Source organism: Podarcis cretensis (assembly GCF_951804945.1).
Source record: "Podarcis cretensis genome assembly, chromosome: 3".
NCBI lineage: Eukaryota > Metazoa > Chordata > Lepidosauria > Squamata > Lacertidae > Podarcis > Podarcis cretensis.
The window spans coordinates 110,220,368-110,239,300 of record NC_137172.1 but is presented as its reverse complement, the minus strand read 5'-3'; the positions used below and the strand labels follow the sequence as shown (position 1 = coordinate 110,239,300).

General features: G+C 42.7%; 1 protein-coding gene across 4 annotated transcripts in view; it reads right to left on the bottom strand.

Moving 5' to 3' along the window:
• The window catches only part of SEL1L2 (SEL1L2 adaptor subunit of SYVN1 ubiquitin ligase), a 44,389-nt gene that overhangs the window by 4,627 nt on the left and 20,829 nt on the right, over positions 1 to 18,933 (bottom strand). Inside the window, exons 6-17 of one of the 4 annotated variants that reach the window (XM_079969859.1) lie at positions 14,910 to 14,963; positions 14,730 to 14,789; positions 14,565 to 14,646; positions 13,247 to 13,401; positions 10,911 to 10,967; positions 9,661 to 9,729; positions 7,565 to 7,642; positions 5,743 to 5,805; positions 5,184 to 5,271; positions 4,942 to 5,090; positions 3,736 to 3,901; positions 3,559 to 3,633 (exon numbers count right to left, since the gene is read on the bottom strand). In XM_079969859.1, the coding sequence (XP_079825985.1) occupies positions 3,559 to 3,633; positions 3,736 to 3,901; positions 4,942 to 5,090; positions 5,184 to 5,271; positions 5,743 to 5,805; positions 7,565 to 7,642; positions 9,661 to 9,729; positions 10,911 to 10,967; positions 13,247 to 13,401; positions 14,565 to 14,646; positions 14,730 to 14,789; positions 14,910 to 14,963 (1,096 nt within the window). The remainder of the gene's footprint in view (positions 1 to 3,558; positions 3,634 to 3,735; positions 3,902 to 4,941; positions 5,091 to 5,183; positions 5,272 to 5,742; positions 5,806 to 7,564; positions 7,643 to 9,660; positions 9,730 to 10,910; positions 10,968 to 13,246; positions 13,402 to 14,564; positions 14,647 to 14,729; positions 14,790 to 14,909; positions 14,964 to 18,933) is intronic. The other 3 variants (XM_079969860.1, XM_079969861.1, XM_079969862.1) reach the window with 3 other exon arrangements.

Genomic DNA, 18,933 nt, shown 5'->3' with positions numbered 1-18,933 from the left:
AACCTCCACTGTCTTGCAGGTGTACTTGTCTATGAGAAAGACTTCAGGCGTAAACTTCAAGGAACAATCCGTATCCACTGCTTTATGGGACTTCATTGGGAGAAGTCCAAAAAGTACCATATTTTTCGTTCTACAGGACGCACCTTTCCCCCTCCAAAAATTAAGGGGAAATGTGTGTGCGTCCTATGGAGCGAATGCAGGCTCCTTGGCTTCAGCGATAGCAACGCGAAGCCTTCGAAGCATAGAGGGAGCACTCCCTCCGCGCTCCGGTGGCTACGCGTTGCTTTCGCTGAAGCCTGGAGAGCGAGAGGGGTCAGTGCGCACCGACCCCTCTCACTCTCCAGGCTTCAGGGATAGCTGCCTGAAGCCTTTGGAGTGCAGCGGGAAATCGCGCTGCGCTCCGTAGGCTTTGGGTTCCTTTTGCTGAAGCCGGGAGAGCAAGACTCTCCTGGCTTTAGCAGAGAGGGAGAGCTGTGCAGCACCCCTTCAGCCAAGCGGGAGGAGAAATGTTTATTAAAAATTTTGAATACAAATGCAAAAAAAATCCACAATATAGCATATATCATGACATATTTTCAAAACCTCTTTGGACTCCCTCACATCTCCCGCTCCCACTTACATCTTCTTAAATTTTAACCAGCAAATTATCATCTTATTTATATTCCTAGGTCCCATTCTTTTAAACATAGTCTAATCGTTCTCCAAATAGTTTATATTTTCCTCGATCTACTTATCATCCTAATTCCATCTAATTTAGTGGTGGTCAATTATTTATGATCTAGCATCCTTCTTAACATTCAACCAAATTACAATGCTTTTTAAAATAAATCTTAAATTTCTTCCAGTCTTCTTCAACCTTCTCTTCTCCCAGGTCTCGGATTCTGCCGGTCATCTCGGCTAGTTCCATATAGTCTATCAGCTGCATCTGCCACTCTTCCAGTGTGGGTTTTCCAGTGCTTAGCGATAAGTATCCTTGCTGCTGTTGTTGCATACATAAAAAATGTTTGGTCCTTCCTTAACACCTTCTGGCCGACAATACCCAAAAGGAAGGCCTCTGGTTTCTTAGTGAAGGTATACTTAAATACCTTTTTCAGCTCATTATATATCATTTCCCAGAAAGCCTTCACTCTAGGGCAAGTCCACCAGAGGTGAAAGAATGTTCCTTCATTTTCTTTACATTTCAAGCGGGAGGAGAAATGGAAGGGGCTCTGTTTCTCCTGCCACTTCGCTGAAGGGGTGCTGAGCAGAGAGGGGGAGATTCCCCCCCTTGTTCTCCCCCTCTAAAACAAGGTGCGTCCTATGGTCGGGTGCGTCCTATAGAGCGAAAAATACGGTATACCCTAAACAAATCCAGAGTGGAATGGCATCTTGTATGTTTCCTTCTGGCAACTCCTGCAGCCAAGCTAGTGCCAAATGTATTGCTTTCCTTTCCTTTGGGCCACATCAGTCTTGTCATTTGGACAGCACAGGACTGCCACACACACTGCCCAGGTTTGGCAGAACAACAGTACACAGACTTTACAGCACTGAAGTGTGCATGAAGTACATATTTTAATTCTTTTCCCTCTCCTGCTTCCTATAAATTCTTATAAATTCTTATTATTGATACAAAATACCTTTTCCTTATGGTCACCAATTTAAGCGATACATGTTACTACACATCATTTGACACAACTTTGTTAATATATTCTGAAACTTTTATCTCAGTATTTATTGTTATGAATGCATACCTTGATTTGGAAACTTTGTTATATCAGTCATCACTTTATTCTGCTCTTTTTCTTTAGAAAGCCTTCTACTATTTCCTAAAGGCAGCGAATGCAGGGAATGCACATGGTATGGCATTCCTGGGAAAGGTACCTATGTTTGCTTCTTGGGATTAATTTGCTAGCTTGAGGCTTGGTGGTTTAGACCACAGTGCCACCCACTCCCAAAGATATATCCCAATGCAAACTAACAGTTTAAAGAGGAAAATGAGTAAAAACAATGTTGCCAAGAATTGGTGCCAGATGAATCTCCCTGTAAAGGGCATAAGACACTCTAGGCAGTCACTCAGTCACCACCTGCTTATCTTTAGGTAGAGGAGGAGGACATGGAAAAGGGTCTGTGGTCATTCCTAGGTCTGTTTAAGGGCTAGTGGAGGACATCCTGTTGCTTTTCTATAGTGCAGTGGAGACTCTGGTCAATGCAAAGATCTAGTGGTCTTTAGGACTGGGGAATCAAAATGATGCTGTCAGTGTGACCGTAAACTGCATTTGTTCTGAAAATGTTCCTCTTTTGCATTAACAGGATTGTTTGCACACTTTGAATCCCCAAACCGCAGGGATCGAGTAGGTTACAAATTTTAGTCAAATGAAAATGGCAATTGGCTTTGGGAATACTTTGCCCTTGTATTGAAATATTTGATAGTAATTCATGTATGTCATTTAGTGAGATGGTTCTAGGACCTGGAAAGAGGATGCCCTTGTTCAGATTTGCTGGCTAGTCTTTAATAGAATTGTCAAGGCTAAAGCATTATTCTACCATTAAACCTACCCGTCCTGGTTAAGGAAGAACTCTAAAGAAAAACCAAGATCAAAGAAATGCTGAAATCTAAGTTCCTCATTGTGAGTCTCAAGAAATGGACAGGCTGGGATGAATTATGTCCAAGGAAGTGAGGCAAGCTAAGAGCACTCTTCATTCTGACATCTTAGAAAATTCAGTCACCTTCAGGGCATGGAGGACAAGGCATAGCTAGTTGATTTGCTTGAGCAGAAATTAAAGGTTCATGGTAGCGAAGTCTTTACTGCTCAGTGAGTTTACTTATGTGCTCCAAACATTATGCAGAGACTTTGATAGGCATGTCAAAGAACTGAAAAAATAATTAGCTTGAACGAGCATGAGGTTGCATTTTTCAAATTATCCTTCCTTTTCTCTAACAGAATGGATGGCTCATATGAAATAGCAATGAAGCGAAATTGTTTAAACCATTCATTGCTTCTTTATATGTAACAAAATTAAGTAGAGGGTAATAAAAAAAAGTGAGATTGGCTGGGAATAAAGGTAGCTAGGTTGATGGGGGGATGCCTATTTTTGAAGGTCACTTAACGTTCTATCATCATAGGAATTATATTTGTTATTATTATTATTTATTAAATTTGTGTACCATCCTTCATCCAAAGATCACAGGGAGGTTCACAACATAAAAATACAAAATGAGAACACAAAATACATAATAAAAGCAAAAACAAAGCAATAACCCCACTATAGAGATTGATGTAGCCAGGCCATGTAAAAGGAGCAAGGTAACAATTAATATGCACATCATTCATTTTTTACATTTTATTATTCAGTACTTTATAAGAAATGTCTGTGGGATTGCCATCTCAATGAATTAAGTGGAGGGGAAGGAAAATAATGTCTAAATATTTTGTAACAGTGATTTTTAATGACTTGTCGGTATTGTTGCATGAATGTAATATTTTCTTCCTATTTAACTGCAAGAGCCAAAATGGGGGAAAATATCATACTAATAAGAGTGGACAGCTAGGCACAGGTTATTTTTAACTCTGTTCATACCTTGATTTGCAGCCCGCTTCCATAAAAGAAGAGCCAATGGATATATCTGCTCTTGGTGGAGAAGTTTAACGTTTTCTGTAACAAAATATTGACATTATTATTAAATATTGACAATATTTAACACAATCACTGTGTTAAAGAATGCAAGTAAGCAGCATAAGATACAGTTTCCCTTACCAGATTCCATAATGTGAGCTGAATTGCACTGAGCTACTTCATAGCCCATTTCTGCTAGAAGTGCATATTGAACAAGAGATGAATCAACATTGCCAGTCTGGTAAGCAAAGTGTGCTGTCAGGAATTTGTCTGACCATCTCCCCAGTTCACATACAGTTCTGTAAAGCTAAATAGCAAAAAAAGGACAGACATTAAACACATACAAAGAACACCAGAAGTTTGTAATTAACTTTGCCTTAACAGCAGGCTTAATGGAAGAAAAGAAGATTAAAGGGAGACACTAGACAGGACAGTGGTTTTAAACGGATGCCACCAATGTGGGCACAACGCTTCAGGTGGCAGTCCTAGGCATACTTACCTGGGAGTAATCGCCCTGAAAACAATGGGACTTCTGAGTTTCTGAGAAAAAAATCCATAGGGTTCAGCATGTGTTGTGCTTAAATCTCCTTTGAAATCAATGCAATGTGCATAGCTTTGGCTGGATTGTGTCTCATGTGTGTAATGATTGCAAAACATTTCTTAGCGCTAAGGACACAAATGCCATGAGGAGATGCAAAAAAAAAAGTAGAATTAATTCATCTACAGACTAGCAACTCCCCAAAATCTTAGTATTTTGTAGCCTCTTTGATAGAAACCTAACTTTGGAAGGTGGGGGTAATAGATGCCAGTGAAGATTTTTTTTGCTAAGTCTAAGCGCAAGAGACTCATGAGAAGAGAAGACTCCCTGGAAAAGACCCTGATGTTGGGAAAGATTGAGGGCACAAGGAGAAGGGGATGACAGAGGACGAGATGGTTGGACAGTGTTCTCAAAGCTACCAACATGAGTTTGACCAAACTGCGGGAGGCAGTGGAAGACAGGAGTGCCTGGCATGCTCTGGTCCATGGGGTCACGAAGAGTCGGACACAACTAAACAACAAGCGTAAGAGAACATGTTTGCCATGGTTGTGGTTGGGCAGAAAAAAAACCATAAACTTTTCCTCCCCACACACTGTAGTCCTGATGCAATTTTGGCCCCCATGCCTGAATTTCAAGAAAGAAAACTCCTGGAATGTTTTTGAGCTATTCATCTGACATAAAGTGTAGTTTGACTCTGTATCTATTGCTACTGGGTGGTTGTTGTCTTTGGACAGCTGTTGATATTGGATGAGAACAACCATCAACATTAATATCTCAAAGGGCAGACTCTCAAACAGGGCATTACTTACTTTAACCGCATTCTGGCATGACCTGAAAGCTCCCATTCCCGTAGCGTACATTTCAGCCAAGTGATAAACAGCAAGGGGTTGCCCGTTTTGAGATGCCAAGTAAAAATATTGGAAGGCAAGTTTGTAATCTCTCTTGACTCCAGAGCCATCTGCAATGAAATATGATTTGGATTTTCATCAAAAATTAGGTAACTGGACCATGGGAGCCTTGACAAAAGGAAGAACTGTGCCCAGGGACTTACTGTGATACATAAGGCCCAGCTGAAATTGGGCCTGGGCATATCCCTTCTCTGCTGCTTTATGAAAGTATTTAAAAGCTTCACTGTGATTCTGAAAGGGAAACAAACTTATTGAGAGGTCAAGAAATTAGTTTCTGGTTTTCTGGAACACTGATCGTGGACCGCAGCTCAGAAGAAGTTGCAGCTGCATTATGAGAAGCGGTACTGATAACTTGCGGCACAATCCTGTACTTGAGATCGGTCGGCTGAGGGGTCATGAGACGTAGCACTAAGTCCCACTATGACAACAGAGCACAAGGTACACAAAGACCCTGGCGGAACAACCCCTGTGGTAAGCCATTTATTGGTCTGTGCAATGTGCCTCCTCATTGGCTCAGGGGTGCTGGAAGGTAGAAACCCCTCCCCACCTTGACTACTGTGTGGTGGTATCCTAGGACCCTTTGCATGTAAAACATAAAACCTATGTTTTAATTTTGGGGTGTTAAAGCCACATTAGGCCAAGCGTCTTACGGTTTTATTGGCTTTTTTATTATGAAAAAGCTCTGATACACTGAAGACTTACCCGTGGAAGACCTTTACCACGTAAATAAATAAGTCCAAGCCCCCACAGTCCAATGGAATTGCCCTAAATAACATATTGAGAATGTTTCATTTAGACATAAGAATAAGTTACCCACTCTATGAAAAGAACCAATAAAGAATCACTGTAATTGTGTGCTTTAGTGTCAATTATAATTATTTACTGATTATATTTCTCGCTTGTTAACCAAGAGACAAATGTCTCCTTCGCCATATTGCCTCTGGACATTGTGTCACACCAAGTTATTCACATAACCCTGGTATGAGCAATAAATGGTTTAAAGGTAAAGGGACCCCTGACCATTAGGTCCAGTTGCGGATGATTCTGGGGTTGTGGCGCTCATCTCACTTTATTGGCCGAGGGAGCCGGTGTACAGCTTCCGGGTCATGTGGCCAGCATGACTAAGCTGCTTCTGGCGAACCAGAGTAGCACATGGAAATGCCGTTTACCTTCCTGCCGGAGCGGTACCTATTTATCTACTTGCACTTTGACGTGCTTTTAAACTGCTAGGTTGGCAGGAGCAGGGACCGGGCAACAGGAGCTCAGACGACCTAAATGAAGCATTTCGTTACACAGCTGTGATTATTAATACAATCTTATGCAACTCTACTCATTTAATTCAATTGGAACTATTTCCATTGAGTTCAATGAGTTTAATTAAGAGTAAAATCCTGCCTCCCTCCCCAAAAGAAGTTCTGATAGGTTTGCTCTGGAGGTAGTTGAAATGTTCATGAACATCAGTGTCATTATATTAACCCTGGTTGGTGTCAAAGACTTCACCAGACCCAAGTACAACACAATACAGTATAGACAAAGAGAATATTCATTTTGTAGGACAAATGCAGTCTGAGCAAGTGTATTTTGAAGCCTACAAGTTTAATGGAAGTTTTATGGAAAAGTTCCCCTCTCCCCCAATGTTGTTCATCACGTAACCATTTTTCTATACAGCCTTTTCAGTTGCTCCTACTTATCTATTACAGTCCTTAGTGTTGAACAAGTTAGTCACCACTTACATAGCACCAATGCATCTGGTGTTTTAAAAGATTAAATGAAAGAGGCAGATGTGAGATGCCAGCAGTCTAAAAATACAGGCAAAATGAACAGTAGGAGAGGAATGAAGGGACAATGTACTTTGACACATGACACCCTCAATATATCTACAACTTGATTCCCAATTCAATATTGATGTGATGAAATCACCATGAAGCAACACTTTCCTATAACATTTGTAGGGTCGGTCTCTCTTTCAAATATAACCTTGAGTTGTTAGATCTGAAATTTACTTCATTAATTATAACAATTCGTATTGTTTTGCACTTTTAGCACTGAAATATTTTGTTTGTTTTATATATTAGCTGCTTGATTTTTCATTTTAAAAAGGCAACCCACCTCTAAGCAGTTTACATAAAGCTGTGCAAAATATTCCATTGACTGATCCTGTTGATGTCTAAGTAACAACAGGGAGCATTCCTCAGTACCAGGAAAAATATGCAAGAGATTTTTTAAATGAAAATTCAGAGTCTAGAGCACCAGCCATGGGCACCACTGGGAGCTTCCACAGGCAGAAGGTTGACAAACCTGGTTTAATAGGTTAAGGACATTTTAAAGAGCAAGTACAGAAGGTTAATCATGGTGTGGTTTGATTTAGTGCTTGTAATATATAAAGGTAAAAGTTGATTTGAAGCAGTGATTGTTGTGATCTTTAATTGTCAGATTTAACTGTATTCCTAAAAACAATGTATTAATTATAATTAATTAAAGCTGCTACTTTTTTAAAAAAAGAAAAAGAAAGAAAATACAATACCTTCTCTGCCGCCATTCTGAAATACTTCAAAGCTGCAATGTTACTCTGAGGCACTGTAGCACTTCCTTCTAAATACATCTAGACAGGATTAAGAGGGTATATTTCTTCAGATGATGGTGACCATCCATGGAAATGCCTCCTCTTGCCATTAAAAATTTGCAAAACAAACGGATGAAGTTCCTCTGAATTTTATCCTATTTTGCACTTTTACTTCCTGTTTTCTGTTTGACTCTCTGTTATGTATAGTGCTGGGCTTTCATGAGTCATTTTAAGGAAGATTTGAGGAATCTTTAGCCCTCCAATGTTACTGAACTTTAACTCACAATATCTATTAGCCATGTTTGCCAGGGCTCATGAGAGTTATCTATCAGCAACATCCAGAGAGCTGAAGGCTCTCTAGGTTAAGGGACCCCTGACCATTAGGTCCAGTCGTGACCAACTCTGGGGTTGCGGCGCTCATCTCGCTTTATTGGCCAAGGGAGCTGGCGTACAGCTTCCGGGTCATGTGGCCAGCATGACTAAGCCGCTTCTGGAGAACCAGAGCAGCACACAGAAAGGCCATTTACCTTCCCACCGGAGCGGTACCTATTTATCTACTTGCACTGGTGTGCTTTCGAACTGCTAGGTTGGCAGAGGCAGGGACGGAGCAACGGGAGCTCACCCCGTCACGGGGATTCGAACCTCCGACCTTCTGATCGTCAAGTCCTAGGCTCTGTGGTTTAACCCACAGCGCCACCCGGGTCCCTTGAAGGCTCTCTACTCCTGCTTTAAATATACAACTATAACACAAGCAGCTGAACACGTTGTGTATTTGTTTCCAAAAGGAATACCCACAGCTTACAGTAACATAACAATTCTCTTTTTTTAAAATACCAATACCTGCTTAATAATAATTAATATTAAATTTATTACCTGCCCTTCGCCTTAAGGTTCCAGGGCAGATTACAACATTACAACACACATTACAACACAATATAAAACACACTTTAAAACAACTTACAAGTAGAGAGAAAAAAGTGGGCGCTAAAAATATACATCTCAAGTGTCAAAAGCAAGGACAAAGAGGTGCGTCTTGAGGAATCGCCAGAAGCTATGGAATGAAGGTATCAGACACACCTCTCCGGGGAGGGAGCTCCACAACTTACAACCAGCAATGGCATGAATTTTCCATTTGCAAATTGAAAGACTCCTTCTATTCATGTAGGCCCCCATTGGCAGAAGGAACAGAGAGTGTTTTTTTTCTGATCCCCCTTTCCCCTCCAGTCCTCAGTGTCAAATTTTGAACTGTTCCAGTTGGTCTCTTAAGCCCTCCAGAACAGATTTTCAGGGTGCTGCAAAGGAGAAATAAGCCAAAATTGCCCCCCCCCCAATTCTGCCAGCAGCATCTCATGGAAATTTGGAGTCCACACCATTGATTAGAAGAGAAGCACTTTTTTGTGTGTCTTGTTCTTAAGCTGACCAGGAAATGTCAAGAAATGGAAGGAGGAAAGAAATGTCAAGCTTCCTCCTCAAAAGTGTTCATGCCTCTTGAAAGTCCTCCTTAAGTTTGCCATTCTACTTTGAAGCACATCACTTCAAAGTCAATCATGATATGCCTTTGATTTTGCATGCAGAGATACAAGGCAGTCAGATCCCTTTGGCCATGATCATACAGCAGAGCTTTCCAAACTGTGCATCATGACACATTAGTGTGTCAGCTGCAGTGTGTAGGTGTAGAACACAAATGCTCCCTGCATTCCTCCTGGGACTGGAAAGGGGTTAGTTTAACCTCCGGTTTGCTAGCAAAACTGAATTAACTGTGTCGCGAAATGATGCATGTCTAAAAAGTGTGTCTCCAACATGAGAAGCTTGGAAAGCTCTGTCATACAAGATAGGTGAGAACTGCAGTTTAATGTGGTCTTAAATGTACAACTGAAGATTGCCTCTTCCCTCCTCCAGTCTCCTCCACTCTGCTTTGACCACAATGCAAGTAGCTTGTATGTGAGAATGGCCCCAATCCACTGCAGCTGGACTCTGCTTGAATGTGAGGAAACTACAAAGGACCATAGATGGGGTCTCAAGCTAGCAAATTAATCCCAAGAAGCAAACATAGGTACCTTTCCCAGGAATGCCATACCATGTGCATTCCCTGCATTCGCTGCCTTTAGGAAATAGTAGAAGGCTTTCTAAAGAAAAAGAGCAGAATAAAGTGATGACTGATATAACAAAGTTTCCAAATCAAGGTATGCATTCTCCTGCCTTGACACCTGTTCATAGTTAGACAGGCCATATTGGTGAACAATAATTCAAACTGGCATCTTTATGTTCTAGTAGTCTCTACAAACTTAGATCATATGCCCCAAATGGTATTGGGGTTCAATCCATAATGTCTCCAGGCAGGGCTGCAAATGTCAAATCTGAAACCCCTGGAGAGACACCATCCACTAGGGATGGAAGAATCTGCCCATTTGGATCTCTTAGATGCTTATTAGTTTTTCCATCTTAAAATAATTTTTTGTCATATGAGAAGCAATTTGCAGTTTGTTTTCAAATCCCCATGAAAATTCTTCTGCATTTCAGTGTGACGTTTTTATGAAGTTTTGACTATATGTGCATTTTTGCAAGCAATTTTCCTTAATGTGATATGTTTTTGTATCTTATTTTAATGCACATTTCACCCTAATATATGCATTTTTTAAAGCACTGCTTGATTGGTGAGCTGCATTACAACTCAGATGTGTGTGAATTTCATAGGCTGGCTGTGTGTGGGGGTTTTTTTGTTTTGTTTTTAATTGTATCAGGAAGTGTGAATTTGATTAATTCAGCTTTACATGCTAACTGAACTGAAATTTTTCCACATCCCTAGAGCTCTGAAGAGCCAATGGCTTGACCTGGTATAAGACAGCTTCCTGTGTTTATTTGCTTTTTTAGTCCCATTTTGCTGCAAATACATAAATTTTAGGTTGTGGTCCAGAAGGGCACTCACATATGCCTACCTTTTCCTCCTTAAATAATGCTTTTCTGAAACTGCTTTACAGAAACCCTAATTTTCTGCTGTCAAAACTCCCAAACTAAAAAAGCACTCTACACATTTGTTGCATAAATGTTTAAAAGAACACACAAACTCACACAGCTGGCATTTCTGTTTATAAAAACCTAAGCACCAGCTTCCTAAATTGGTGCTTGAACTCGGAGGAAATGAAAGACCGTGCTAGATTCTCAAAAGGATGCCTGTTTGAACAGGGGTATTACTTTGTGATCTTAAACACGCTCACTGGAACCATCCCATTCAAATCAACCAAATGTACTTCTAAAATTTAAAACTGTAAGAGCACGGCTTTCATCCTTCTAATCTACCTGCACTTACAGCATGATCTCTCTCGAGTCCTTTCCTTCCGAAGAGATGCAACTGTCCTAGATACACCTAGAAATAATTATTTTAAAAATGAATGTCTTGTATCTTTTGGAGCCAAAAGTCAATGAGCAAGAATGGCCCAATATCACACCAGCAAACACAACAAAATTTCCCCCTTCCACCTGTTTTTTCCAAGCCTCCAGAGCAGATTTTGTATTTTGCAGGTGCACAGAAAACTGCAGGAGAGAAGAGAGGAAGGGGAAGTCCCATTCGTGCAAATGGTGTCAGAGAATAAGACTTGGGCACAGAATTTATGGCAAAGGGTCTGTGGGGGAATACTAGTCTGAAGGATTCAGCTGCCCTTCCTGGGATCTTATTTAACATTAACTTACTTTTTTAATAGAAAGGGATAAAATAACAACAAACACACAACATTTTTGGTTGGTTGGTTGGTTGATTGATTGATAATTATGTCCCACATCAGAGTTAAAAAGGTGGCTAACAGCATTTTTTAACATAGAAGACCAAACAATTCAACCATTTATTTATTTTTAAGCTTCCAGAAGACATATGACTTCATCATTGTTAGGCTTCCTGGAAAGCAGATCTATCAAGCAGATCCTGAAGGTGAGGCCGAAATAGGACCACAATGGGGTGGGGAGAGGGGAGAAAGAGGATTGGTGACAGCAGTTTCCATGCACTTGTCACTTAATGCCACACTAATCTGCAATATTTGTAGGCTGAGGGTCAATTATAATATTCTTAGTAAAGATAGGGATTCCAGTAAATCAGGACGTAGGGAATATTGTTTAAATTCCTGAACACTACAGTTTGATCTGAGGACGCAGGTGGCGCTGTGGGTTAAACCACAGAGCCTAGGACATGCCGATCAAAAGGTCAGCGGTTCAAATCCCCGCGACAGGGTGAGCTCCCGTTGCTCGGTCCCTGCTCCTGCCCACCTAGCAGTTTGAAAGCACGTCAAAGTGCAAGTAGATAAATAGGTACCGCTCTGGCAGGAAGGTAAACGGCATTTCCGTGCGCTGCTCTGGTTCGCCAGAAGCAGCTTAGTCATGCTGGCCACATGACCCGGAAGCTGTACGCTAGCTCCCTCGGCCAATAAAGCAAGACGAGCACCGCAACCCCAGAGTCGGCCACGACTGGACCTAATGGTCAGGGGTCCCTTTACCTTTACCTTTACAGTTAGATCTATGCAGACAAAGCCTTGCATCACATAGCACAAAAACACAAAGTGGCTACATTCAGTTTAGATGGTTTTAATAGAGGATTAGACAAATTGATGGATGTTAAGGCTATCAATGGATACCAAGCACAATGACTACAGTATGCACTACCTCCACCACTGGAGGCAGTAGGTCTCTAAATACCGTATTTTTCGCCCCATAGGACACACTTTTTCCCCTCCAAAAATGAAGGGGAAATGTGTGTGCGTCCTATGGGGTGAATGCAGGCTTTCGCTGAAGCCTGGAGAGCGAGAGGGGTCAGTGCGCACCGACCCCTCTCGCTCTCCAGGCTTTGCGCAGATCTCCGCAAGCCGTGGAAGCCCATGCCGGGTTCCCGCGGCTTGCGGAGAGTTGCCTGCACGCCGAAGTCTGGGCACGCTGAGCTCAGTGCGCCCAGACTTCGCGCACCTCTCTGCAAGGTGCGGGAGCCCGGCACTGGGCTCCCGCGGCTTGTGGAGAGTTGCCTAAACACCGAAGGCTGGGTGCGCTGAGCTCAGCGCACCCAGACTTCGTGCAGCTCTCCGCAAGGCGCGGGAGCCTGCATTCGCCCCATAGGACGCACACACATTTCCCCTTCATTGCTGAGAGTTGCCTGTTCTGGGGGCTGGGGTCGAGGGAAGCTCGAGCTTCCCCCGCCCCAGCCCTGCGCCTGAGGGGGAAATAATTCCCCCCCCTTTATTTCCCCCCCAAAAAACTAGGTGCGCCTTATGGGACGGTGCGTCCTATAGGGCGAAAAATACGGTACCAGTTGTGTGGAATTGCAGATGGGAAAAGTGCTGTTGTGCTCAGGTTCTGCTTTTGGGCTTCGCATGGGCAGCTGGCTGGTCACTGTGAGAACAGGATGCTAACTAGATGGGCCTTGGACCTGATCTAGCAGGCTCTCCTTATGTCATTATAATTGCTGTTTTTATTGTTTTTGTTTTATAGCATGTTTTAATTATGGATTTTTAAAAAGTGTTTCGATTGAATTATTTTATTGTGTATTTTGATGATGTGTGGATTCTAATTGATTTTATACTTGTAAACCACTTTGAAGTCAGGTAAGCAGTATTAACAAATTAATAAATAATAATAATAAATAGGCAAATAGAAAGGAATGTCTCTTACCTGTATCTGTGTGTCTCCTCTTTCAGCCAAAAACTTGTAGTACTGATGTACATCCCAGTCCAAGATTTCTGTATCAAAACCCAGATTTTCTGATCTTTCCATCAGCTTTACTTTTTCAACTGGCTTATCTTCATTTTCTTCTAATTTGCTTGCAACTAATAATAATAATAATAATAATAATAAATTCCAAGTAACGCAAATCAGAACAACTGCTTCCTACAATCTGAGAAGATTTCATTTTTCCTTTCCATGATGTAGTCAACGTAGTACCCTCCAGATGTTCTGAACGACAACTTCCATCACTCTTGACATTGGTCATGCTAGGTCACCTTAAACACAGTGATGGAGGAGGCAGGTCCAATCTACTTGCCCCACCACCCTCACACATGTATTTACAGTTCCCTAATCGTAATGCCTGCATAAGGCTTCGGTCAACTTGCTTTATCACTTGGGACTGTATTTTAGTACAAATAAACATGACAAGAAGTGTTTGGATTTGATATCCTGCTTTATCACTACCTGAAGGAGTCTCAAAGCGGCTAACAATCTCCTTTCCCTTCCTCCCCCACAACAAACACTCTGTGAGGTGAGTGAGGCTGAGAGACTTCAAAGAAGTGTGACTAGCCCAAGGTCACCCAGCAGCTGCATGTGGAGGAGCGGAGACGCAAACCCGGTTCCCCAGATTACGAGTCTACCGCTCTTAACCACTACACCACACTGGCTCTTTTGTTAGACAAGTAACTGGATCCTGGGATTAGGGCCGGCCCACCCGTGAGGCAAGGTGATGTGACTGCCTCAGGCAGCAGGATCCACAGGGGCAGCAGATTTGACGTCCAAGGAAGGCATCGTCTGCTGCTACTGCCAGTGCCATAGTGGCAGCATCAGCTGCAGCTTGTTCCTTGGAGGCCAGATCTGCTGTGTCCTTGGCTGCCTCCCCCAGTGCTGCCTCTACAGTGGCCTCTTGGTGAAAAGGGGGTGCTGTTGGTCCCCCCCAACCTTCGTTCTCAAGGTAGACCTTTATTCCCCCCTTGTTCCTGATGCACATCGTCACTAATCCCTTCTTCCCTGGTGGGGGTGGAGGGTGCCATTCTCAGGTTCACCTCAGGTGCCAAAAAGTATTGGGCCATGCCTGCCTGGGATCTTGGAAAATTTGTTCTTTTCATATGTTAATAATTTGAGTGAGAATCGTGTCCTCTGCCCCCCATGAGGGTCTGGTATTTCTTAGTCTTTAAGGTGCCACAGGACTCTTGAAAGAGCAAACAAAAACAAAAGTGGCACTTTCAAACAAGGCAAGATACAATAGATGAAGGCCACCTACTGTAATCTGCAACTTTCTTGTAATAAATAAGTGCTGCTTCACAGCTCCTTGGAACATTGATTCCTAACCAGTAACGATAGCCCTGTTGAGGGAAAATTCACAATTATTTTAATTATCACTCAAGCCTCTAGAATTGGAAATAGTGAAAATATGTAATTTACAAACCAAGATCATCTGGGATATGAGATTTCCCCCATTACTTGCGAATGTGTAGTAAACAAGTGCCTAAAGAGGGGCGGAAATAAAATCATAAAATCATGCCAGGTTTTTCTTCTTCGAAAAACACAAAATATAGATGAAAGACTTCAATGACAATAGGGTAAAGTCAGCACAGAATTTTATTACCTTTGATTGACTGTATTCCACTCCTATTCCATATGAAGACAAGAAACCTAATGCCTATGGGGGGGAAATAAAGTAAAAAGTTCAGTCAATCCTTTTGCTTTTCAGTTGCTTATATTGTTAACAGTTGTCTTAGGCCCAGTTCTCATGCGGTAAAATTATCTTTAAGTTATTTTACCATGTCAGTTTCATGTAATCACGGCTTAGCATTAATGCACTTGTGCAGAGAGTCAGCAGGTATGTTTACTGTAGCCCATCATGAAATGTAGGAAAATGAAATTTTCCAAAGTAGTAAATGTCTGCTTACATGGCTGAATGCTTCCTCCAACCACTGAGAGGACCTCTAAATTCTCTGCTTTCCTTATCCAGGGACAGCCACAGAGGTAGCATGTGAATTGCAGCCAGAGAAAGTAAGGCAAATGTAGGCTTGGCATTTTGGGCAAGAATTGCAAAGAAAAACAAAACAAAACAAAACAAAACCACATTGAGACGCACACAAATGTGTCTACATTAAGGGTTGCATCCAATGGCATTACTCAGGCAACTCTTAGTGAATCACCAACCCTCTTGCAGCTGCCCACACCTCCTAAGCCTTGGAGCCCTCCAGAAAGGTTGGAGGCCCTCCAAAACAGATTCAGGCGGTGAAGACTGTGGGAGAAGGAATAACTGAAAATTGCTTCCCTTCTTGTTCTGCTGATGGAAATCTTACTGTCAGCTCAACAACACCACTAGATACAACCCACAATCTAAAAACGTATGCAAATATTTTATTTCTTTTCCCTCTGAAAGTGTTGTAATCCTAAACTTGAAGAGGACCTAAGAAGGCTAGGCGTTGGAATTTTTGAGAACCGATATCTGAAAATGAAGCTCTCAAAATGTGAAATGGACTTTCTGAAAATGGCCATCACAATTGGGAGGTATAAGCAGATGACAAAAATATATGGGGGCAAACAAACTAAAGCGAGAAAGTCAAGGCAGAGTATGCTTTAATAAGAAATTTTCATGAAGCCGTCACATTGCTCATGTCTTTGAACAATGACACATAAATATATGATACAGACATTTTCAGGTTACATTAAGGCAATATATGAGAATACTATGTGAACACACACATACGTGTGTTTTCGTATATTCCCCTTTGCAAATTTTCTGTGCGTAACTACATAAACATCGCACTGAGAACAAAGTTAAAGTGGCAGACAGGCTGTGATGTGATACTGTATATAGACTCCTCGAAGCACAGGCGTGTGCTTCAATCTTTGTACAAAATGAATTCTAGATTTATTCCAGCCAGTCTTGGTTCAAGGTTATAGATATGGACAAGATTAATTGGTGGAACATTGTGTCACAGAAAAGATGTAACATGGAAAAAGTAATAGTGCTTCTGAATGAAGAAAAACTAAATTTCTATATCACAACTTTGTTCCTCACAAATAATTATAAGTTTAAAATAGGTCACTGAGCTAAAATTTAATTCAGGGATGCCCAGCCTTTGTATCTTCAGACATTCCGTTTTCCAGACCATGGTCCAGAGGATGTGTGCTGATCCCGGGGGAAAGGTTACCGTTGGCGTAGTCAAAGTCTGGTCCTGGGTCACTAGCCTGGAATCAGTCCACAAGGAGCAGGGCGAGGTCCGAAGCAGGGAGCCGGGCGGGGACAGGAGCACTGGAGAGTCAGGTCTGGGTCCAGGCAGGAACAGGTACTCAACAACGACGTTGCTCCCACAACCTGGGACCGGGCCGACTGGCCTTTATCTGTTCTAAGGCCAGGGGTGGTCCCGGCCCCTAGGAGACCCGCCTCTCTTGGCCTTAAGGCGAGCACTCCTCCTGGGAGAAACCAGTTCCCTTCGCCTCTCTGCCCTGAGCCTCTGCAGTTCAGGAGAGGCTAAAGTGTTACTGGGCCCAGGGGGAGACTCACCTGCAGGCACTGAGTCCTCAACCACCTCTGGAGCCAGAGTGGGATCACCTGGTGCCTGTTCCTGAGGATCCGGCACAGGTGCAGGCGCTTCAGAATCAAGGCCCTGCCCCAGTTCAGCTGGCCCTGGAGGCGGGGACTCCTGTGCAGGCTGGGATTCCTCTGGTTCAGCCTCTGAATTGGATTCCCAGACCATCACAGGATGGAAGTGTATTTACAATGTAAACTGACCTCCTCCTATGGTCAGGATCCACAATAAAGCTGTGCTATTTAACTGTTTCACAAGGAAATGAGGAAACTTATGTGCTTAGGTGTAGTGTTTTACAATATTAAAGCAATGCAACATTAAACAATATGAAAACATTTCCCCTTTCCTCTGAAATGTTTCTTAATGATACTCCTGAAGATACTACAGTGGTGCCTCGCAAGACGAAAAGAATCCATTCCACGAGTCTCTTCGTCTTGCGGTTTTTTCGTCTTGCAAAGCAAGCCCATTAGCGGCTTAGCGGCTTAGCGCTATTAGCGGCTTAGGGGCTTAGCGGATCAGCTGATAAGCGGCTCAGCGGATCAGCTGTTAAGCGGCTTAGGGGCTTAGCGGATCAGCTGATAAGCGGCTTAGCAGATCAGCTGTTAAGCGGCTTAGCGGATCAGCTGTTAAGCGGCTTAGCGGATCAGCTGTTAAGCGGCTTAGCGGATCAGCTGATAAGCGGCTTAGTGGCTTAGAAAAGGGGGGGGGGGAGAAAAAAACCCCCGCAGGAACTCGCAAGACATTTTCGTCTTGCGAAGCAAGCCCATAGGAAATTCGTTTTGCGAAGCACCTCCAAAACGGAAAACCCTTTCGTCTAGCGGGTTTTCCGTCTTGCGAGGCATTCGTCTTGTGGGGTACCACCGTATAACATTTATTATAATGTGCAGTTCTGCACATTCCAGAGGAACACTAACGTGACACCTTGGAGACAGAAATCCTTGTTGTGGAATCACATTTCATGGCCCAGAACCTATAATATATAATATTTTTTTATTTATACCCCGCCCATCTAGCTGGGTTGCCCTAGCCACTCTAGGCAGATTCAAACACAAATAAAAACACAATAAAACATCAAACATTAATAGTAACAATCTGATCCAATATAAAAAGTCACAATAACTTTAAAATAAAGAAACAAAACAGCATTCAACAATCCATCAGAGTCTAATAGTAAACAGTAAAATTAAAGATCAGCAAATAATAATTTAAACAGTTTACGCTTATCAGTTACAATAAAGAACAGGGGTAAGCAAACTTTTTCAGTAGGGGGCTAGTCCACTGTCCCTCAGACCTTGTGGGGGGCTGGGGTATATTTGGGGGGGGGGCGGAAAACGGTGGCGGAGGGACAATGAGCGACGCGTGAAAGGGCTCTGGAGAGGGGCTGCTTAAAATGGCAGCCGCTCAAGTGCTGCTGCTGCTGCTGGCACCAACAAAGCCCAGCCCCCTTCCTCCTCTAGGCAGGTCGGGGAGAAGCCAGGAGGGAGGGAGGAGGCGGCGGTGCCGCCGCTGTGTGAGGGAGAGGGAAAGAACATGCACACTGGTGATCCACGCGGTGATTCCTGGACTGTCCATGGGCTGGATCCAAAAGGCAGTTGGGTTTGATCTGGCCCACAAACCTTAGTCTGCCTACCCATGATAAAGAATTACTAATCTATAATCAATAAAAATAATGGCAAATCACAATGCATAAAATACCACAAAGATTACAAAATCATGTAAAAGGATCGAATTGAAAAACAAGGACACACGATTTATATAACTACCGTATTTTTCGCTCTATAACACGCACCTGACCATAACACGCACATACTTTTTAGAGGAGGAAAACAAGAAAAAAAATATTCTAAACGAAACAGTGGATGTATGATTTTTGTGGTTCATGCTGTGACCACAGACATGTGATCTGACGGTGAGTTTGGAGTAGCCCAATGCAAAAATCCTGAGGATCCATGTGGATCCATGCTTTGTAACCATGTTTTAAGTGGGGAGGGAAGGAAAAGCACTCAAGGGGCAAGGAGCATGCGTGGGGTGTGTGGAGAAGGATGCTGCTAATAATGCAGAAGAGGGGTATAAGGGGAGAAGGCT